Source organism: Puma concolor, chromosome B3 (assembly GCF_028749965.1).
Source record: "Puma concolor isolate L17-30 chromosome B3, mPumCon1.1.hap2, whole genome shotgun sequence".
Taxonomy (NCBI): domain Eukaryota; kingdom Metazoa; phylum Chordata; class Mammalia; order Carnivora; family Felidae; genus Puma; species Puma concolor.
In genome coordinates, this window is record NC_141672.1 from 4,323,782 (window position 1) to 4,330,718 (window position 6,937).

The 6,937-nt window shown below is 55.2% G+C and overlaps 1 protein-coding gene across 1 annotated transcript; it reads left to right on the plus strand.

Annotated features, from left to right (window-relative positions):
• The first annotated feature begins 1,130 nt into the window (after positions 1–1,130).
• On the plus strand, positions 1,131–6,937 carry HSP90AA1 (heat shock protein 90 alpha family class A member 1). The gene is made up of 11 exons (XM_086708783.1): positions 1,131–1,288; positions 1,694–1,855; positions 1,950–2,316; positions 2,681–2,814; positions 3,105–3,425; positions 3,630–3,795; positions 3,951–4,141; positions 4,249–4,396; positions 4,631–4,899; positions 5,259–5,592; positions 5,743–6,937. Exons 2-11 carry the CDS (start codon positions 1,694–1,696, stop codon positions 5,850–5,852), a joined length of 2,202 nt encoding a protein of 733 aa, XP_086564909.1. The 5' UTR covers positions 1,131–1,288; the 3' UTR covers positions 5,853–6,937.

The window sequence follows — 6,937 nt, forward strand, 5'->3', positions numbered from 1 at the left end:
TTGGGGATTAAGGAGGGCGCTTGTGATGAGCCCTGGATATTGTAAGTGAAGAATCGCTAAATTCTACTCAAACTAAAGGAAAAGAAAAAAGAAAAAAAAAAGGTAGAAAGCCCCAAGGGATGGAGCATGGGTTTGGAGAATCCAGGCCTAAGGGTCCATGTCAGCATTTCCCCCTGTGCACCGCGTAAGAAAAGGACCAGCCCCCGACCCCAGCCACGGCCTGCGTTTGGAGGTTCCAGGGCAATGGGGGAGAGGCAGGGGATGACCCTGTCACCTGCTGGTGTTCCTCGCTCCTCATCCCACGGTCAGAACCGGGTCCCTGGAGTCCGACCAGGCTCCAGGGGCTCCCCTGGTCCACACAGACCCCCGCGTCGCTGGAGGCTCCCCTGCTTCAGGGCAGAAACGAGGGGTCGGCCTGGCCACCCCACGCACATGCCCCGGTCACCCCTCACGCCTGTCAGGGCCCAGCGCCTTGGCACCCCTTAACCAGGCTGTGGGCAGGGGGGGGCCTCCGCACCACGAGGCTCTGGCGGGCACCTGTTGCCCCACTTCCAGGACCGTGAACCCATAGTCGCTGCCCCGGCCTTAGAGATGTGGCATGGGACTCCAGAACCCTCGGCCGTAGCCCCAGCCCCGAGCCTCTGATCACTGCCCCAGGCGTATACCTGCGGGCCGGACTCCTCTCTCCCCGAGACCCTGACCCCGGCCTCAGAGCCCTAGAACTGGCCCGGGGCCCCTGGTGGCTAGCGCCGAGGGTCCCGAAGCCTACACCGCCTGGGGACACCGTCTAAGAAGAGCAAATTACTTCTACAGACTTCAGAGAGGCAACGGCTGCGGATACCCGGTCCCGGGCCTGGGTGGCGCCACTGCGCCCGCGCGCCGAGCTCGCGGCTCACGCTCGGGGTAGAGGGGGCAGGGGCGCCGGCGGGAGGCAGGGCTGGGGGCGGTAGCCCCGGAAGGCGCCAGACCTTCGCGAGAATTCCGGGCTGCGCAGGCGTACGGAGACGGGCGCGGGGACGCGCGCGGCGGCCGTTGGGGGTGGAGCGCTCGGGGCGGGCCCGCGCGCGCCCGGGGGAGGGGCGGGGCCGTGGCCAGGGCGCAGGCGCAGGCGCGCGGCCGCGGCGGCGGTTGGGGAGGGTTCTTCCGGAAGGTTCGGGAGGCTTCTGGAAAAGGCGCCGCGCGCCGGGCGGGCCCGCGTCTATATAAAGGGAGAGCGGGGGCGGCGCGCCAGTTGCTTCTGCGTCCTGGTGCTGCGTCGTCGCGGAGTCCGTGTGGTCCTTTAGCCGAGGTGAGGGGGCGACTGGGGGGTGCCTGGGGGGGGGGGCGGCGGGCGCGGAGGCGGCTCCCGGGGGGGGGGGGGTCCCCGGGCCCCGCGGGGCGGCGCGGCGCGGCGCGGCACTGCTCTGGGCGGCGGAGGTCTCTGGCCTGCTGCGGCCTCGACCCCCGCCCGCGTACGAGGGCCCGGAGGCCCGGAGGGGCGGTGGGGAGGGCGCGCCGCGGGGACCCCCGCCCGGCCGCGGCCCCGGCCCCGGCGCTCCGGCTCCGGGCGGGGGTCCCCGCGGGCCTGCGGCGCCCGTTGGCGGCGTGCGCGCGGGCCTCGGCGTCGCAGCTGGAAATGAGGTCATCCTTTGTCGGCGGGCCGGGCCTCCCGGAGGCCTGTGGCGCCGCGTAACCGGCCCCGCGGCCTCTGCAGATGCCCGAGGAAACCCAGACCCAAGACCAGCCGATGGAGGAGGAGGAGGTGGAGACGTTCGCCTTCCAGGCGGAGATCGCCCAGTTGATGTCCCTGATCATCAACACTTTCTACTCGAATAAAGAGATTTTCCTGCGCGAGCTGATTTCCAACTCATCCGATGTGAGTGTCGGCTTGGGGAACGGGGTCGCGGTCCCCCTGTGTGCGTCCCACCCTCCGGGAGCTCTGTGCTCACCGGCATGTGTTTCTCCGATAGGCCCTGGACAAAATCAGATACGAGAGCTTGACTGATCCCAGCAAGTTAGATTCCGGGAAAGAGCTGCACATTAATCTCATTCCAAACAAGCAAGATCGAACCCTCACTATTGTGGATACCGGGATTGGCATGACCAAGGCCGATTTGATCAATAATCTCGGTACTATCGCCAAGTCTGGGACCAAAGCGTTCATGGAAGCTTTGCAGGCTGGCGCGGATATTTCTATGATCGGCCAGTTTGGTGTCGGGTTCTATTCTGCCTATTTGGTTGCCGAGAAAGTGACGGTGATCACCAAGCATAACGATGATGAGCAGTACGCCTGGGAGTCTTCTGCGGGAGGATCGTTCACAGTCAGGACTGATACAGGTAGGCACCTGGTGGGATGATTTACTCGGTCACGTCGGGGAGGGTCGGGTGCTGTAGGAAGGGGGCCCTTGAAGATGCTGTGGAATTGGTAAAAATTCGTTGGCTTCTTTGGGAGCGTGCCTGGTAAGCACACGATGGTGCGATGGTAGGGATCTGGTTACTGACGTTGCTGGGGCAAGGCAGTTAAACTCCCATGGGACGCCTTTCGTCCACAGCAGTGTTAATCCCCTTTCCTAAACGTGCTCAGAAGCTGTTGGGTGTGGATGGCATTGGGAGCTGAATTGCGATTTTTTTTTTTCCCCCCCAACACTTTGGTTTGCCCATTCAGATTGAGATGGAGTCCACTTTTTTCCTTCCTTTACAGGTGAACCTATGGGTCGAGGAACAAAGGTTATCTTGCATCTGAAAGAAGACCAAACGGAATACCTGGAGGAAAGAAGAATAAAGGAGATTGTGAAGAAACACTCCCAGTTTATCGGCTATCCTATCACTCTCTTTGTGAGTGTCCTTGTTTTTTATGTAAAGTTAACAAACTAAGGTGGTTCTTGAATCTACTACTGAGGGAAAAATCCAAACTTGTGTTGACCCGGCTAGTCTGAAGTTCTGTTGTACTATTAAGGTACCCAGGATTGTTTAGGTAGACGCGTTAAATGTTACTGAGTGGTTTTCTGGTTATTTGACCAAACCTTTGAGTGTGGCTGATTAATTTGGGCTTTGGTTATAAGCGCATACGCTCCATTTAGTTCCAGAATGCAAAAGGTGACGTGATCTCCCATGTTCTTTTGAAGGTGGAGAAGGAGCGGGATAAAGAGGTCAGTGATGATGAGGCTGAAGAAAAGGAAGAGAAAGAGGAAGAAAAAGAAAAGGAAGAGAAGGAGTCCGATGACAAGCCTGAAATAGAAGATGTTGGTTCCGACGAGGAGGAGGAAGAAAAGAAGGACGGAGACAAGAAGAAGAAGAAGAAGATCAAGGAGAAGTACATCGATCAAGAAGAACTGAACAAGACCAAACCTATTTGGACCAGAAACCCTGACGACATTACTAACGAAGAGTACGGAGAATTTTACAAGAGCTTGACCAACGACTGGGAGGATCACTTGGCAGTGAAGGTGAGTGTCAAAGTGCTTCAGAGCTGGTCTGCTTCTGCAGGTGGCTTGTCGGAGCTTGTCAAATCGAGGGTCGTAGCTGAGCACTTGGCCATCCCAGCCCTTGACCTCTCCCTGGAAGTGCTTTCGGTTGTCGCCGCGAGAGTTCTAGTTGAAGTCAAAGTCGCTTGCGTCATTGCTTGATGGTTTGGCATGTGTTTATTACAGCATTTTTCGGTCGAAGGACAGTTGGAATTCAGAGCCCTGCTTTTTGTCCCAAGACGTGCTCCCTTTGACCTGTTTGAAAACAGGAAGAAAAAGAACAACATCAAGCTGTACGTGCGCAGAGTTTTCATCATGGATAACTGCGAGGAGCTGATCCCGGAATACCTGAGTGAGTACCGAGGACGATCGGGTGTGAAGTCCGAGCGTGGGGACCTCTCCGCTCCGGGGCGTTGGTTCGGGCCTGTGGGGCAGGAAATCCCCTTCGGTTTTTGGGGTGTAGGAGTTGGTTGATTTTGTCCCGGGGACGACTTTATTTTTTCCCAGATTTCATTAGAGGCGTGGTGGACTCCGAGGATCTTCCCCTGAACATTTCCCGGGAGATGTTGCAGCAGAGCAAGATCTTAAAAGTTATCCGCAAGAATTTGGTCAAAAAGTGCTTAGAACTCTTCACCGAACTGGCCGAAGACAAAGAGAACTACAAGAAGTTTTACGAGCAGTTCTCTAAGAACATTAAGGTTCGTGGAAAGAGCCTGATCCTTCCCAGGGGTAATCAAACCGGCTTCTCTGCTTCTCGGTGACTTTTTTGACGCGGAGGAGACTTGATGCGAACGTTGTCTTTCAGCTCGGAATCCATGAGGACTCCCAGAACCGGAAGAAGCTGTCGGAGCTGTTGCGCTACTACACGTCTGCCTCTGGTGACGAGATGGTGTCTCTCAAGGACTATTGCACCAGGATGAAGGAGAACCAGAAGCACATCTACTACATCACAGGTGAGCGAGCGGCGTGCCGTCGTGGCCTCGTTCCGGGCACCGCCTGGCGACCGTGGGTGTGCTCCCTAGGCACGTGGGGTCCCGTGTCCACTCCTGGGTACTAAACGCGGCCAGACCACGTGCGCCACGTCTGTGGGCGCATCTGTGGTTCGAGCTGACGAGACTGGGAAAAGTCCGGAGGAAGCGACACCGCTTCCTGTTAAGCGAAGGTGTAACTTTCTACTAATGCCCCAGGGGAGACCAAGGACCAGGTGGCGAACTCGGCCTTTGTGGAGCGTCTTCGGAAGCACGGTCTAGAGGTGATCTATATGATCGAGCCGATCGATGAGTACTGTGTCCAACAGCTGAAGGAATTTGAGGGGAAGACTTTAGTGTCCGTCACCAAAGAGGGCTTGGAACTTCCAGAAGATGAAGAAGAGAAAAAGAAACAGGAGGAGAAGAAGACAAAGTTTGAAAACCTGTGCAAGATCATGAAGGACATCTTGGAGAAAAAAGTGGAAAAGGTGGGTGAACGTGGTTTCCTTCCACTTGGGTTTCCTAATTGTGGGCGTGATCTTGAAGGGCCCGTGGGTGTTTTTCAGGTTGTCCGAACATACAGCCCCTTTCTCCCAAGTTCTCGGCTTTTACAGTATGACACAAGCGGAAAATTAGGCCCGTTAAATGAGCAGGAAGGCCCTCTACCGTCTTGAAGGAGCTAAAAGGTGTCAGGATGTGCAGGAAGAGGGTTGTGGGTACTTGGGTCTGCATGTGGTATTTCTCATTTTGTGAATACAGTAGCGGGAGTCCCTCTGTCCGTTTTACGATAAAGCTGTGGTAGAGGGACTTTTCTAGACCCAGTCCTCACTTCGCGTTTTCATTGCAGGTGGTTGTGTCAAACCGACTGGTGACCTCCCCGTGCTGCATTGTCACGAGCACGTACGGCTGGACGGCGAACATGGAGAGGATCATGAAGGCCCAGGCCCTAAGGGACAACTCCACCATGGGCTACATGGCAGCGAAGAAGCACCTGGAGATCAACCCCGACCACTCCATCATCGAGACCTTGCGGCAGAAGGCGGAGGCGGACAAGAACGACAAGTCCGTGAAAGACCTGGTCATCCTGCTCTACGAAACCGCGCTCCTGTCCTCTGGCTTCAGTCTGGAAGACCCACAGACACACGCTAACCGGATCTACAGGATGATCAAACTTGGTCTGGGTAAGCTCTGCCAGGCACCCTGTGTGAGAAACCCCTTAGGGTCCCCTGACGAAGAGGTCATCTCGCAAGAGCCCCCCCTGAGAGTGGCGCCGGGCTGACGCCAGGCGCTGGTTCGGGACCGTGTAACCTGACGGTTTCCTTTCCGAAAAGGTATCGACGAAGATGACCCCACTGCCGATGACAGCAGTGCTGCGGTGACCGAGGAGATGCCACCCCTGGAAGGCGACGACGACACGTCGCGCATGGAAGAAGTCGACTGAGCGTCGCCCCGAGGATTCCTTATATATGTACTCGATGCTTTATCCCGTTCCCTCCGACGATCTATTTTCAAGGATGTTTTTCTTTATTTTTGTTAACGTTTTAAAAATCTGTAAGGCATGACGAGAGCTACTTACGGGGAAGATAAGATTTCTTTCTGTTCGAGTGTGATACTGTGATGCGTAGAAACTAAAGCCCGGCTAGTTGTTTTGTTTGTTTTTTTGGGTTTTGTTTTGTTTTTTTTTTTTTTTTAGTGCCACGCTGGCTGCTCTTCCAGGACAAGGTAACGTTTGTCGCAAGGTGTACGTAACCTCCCGTGAACCGCGTGGTCTGAAGTGTTCACGACAAGTGGATTCCCTAGTAAGACCAAACTCGTCTGTCACTGAAGTGTTCTGAGCTATACCTTGGTGTTTAAAAGAAAAATCTCGGTTGAAACAACTTTCACCTTCTAGGATTTACTTTTCAAATCTTCTGTCCCCTGTAGTTATTTGCTGCATGTACCAGGCCTCTAGAAACTAGTGTGTTAAACCGAACCAACTTGATGGGAGTAACTATAGGGCTCGTTTTCCAAAGAGAAGAGCGTTGTTTAGAGTAGCGAAATTCGAAGGCTGCTTAGGCGCGTTGTAAAGCTGTTGGGGAAATAACTCCACAAGTTTCGTGAGTGGAAATGTAGTGCTCGAGACACATTCTGCTTTAAAAGGTTGTAACAAATACAGACAAATTTAAAAAAAGCTCTGCGAAAATGTTTTGTGTGGGGAAGTGGGGTTCCAAAATACAGGGCGGCCCCGGGTTGTAAAAAATTGGGGTGCACACATGCTGCGTGCTGGGAGATGGAGGGCGGTGGTTGACGTTGCCGGCCTGAAGTCGTCCGTGACCTTCCCAGTGCGCGCTCAGGTGGCGGCTCTGGGGTCAGGGGCATATTCTGGAACCACACGGAAGAGAAGGGACCATCACACAACATGCGTTCTGTGTCCTGTGTTACAGTTCCTAATGACTCCTTTCTCCTTGGATTTTTACGTCCAAACGGCTTTTCTGTAGTGTTTGTAAGACCTGCCTTATGCCCTAAATATAGCTCCTTAATACCTCA

Bases quoted from the DNA above. Each gene is read 5' to 3' on its own strand.
- HSP90AA1 (XM_086708783.1), top strand. From the start codon at position 1,694: ATGCCCGAGGAAACCCAGACCCAAGACCAGCCGATGGAGGAGGAGGAG. The intron at 4,142-4,248 runs GTTCGTGGAAAG...GTTGTCTTTCAG, and splicing joins AGTTCTCTAAGAACATTAAG to CTCGGAATCCATGAGGACTC. The intron at 5,593-5,742 runs GTAAGCTCTGCC...CTTTCCGAAAAG, and splicing joins GATGATCAAACTTGGTCTGG to GTATCGACGAAGATGACCCC.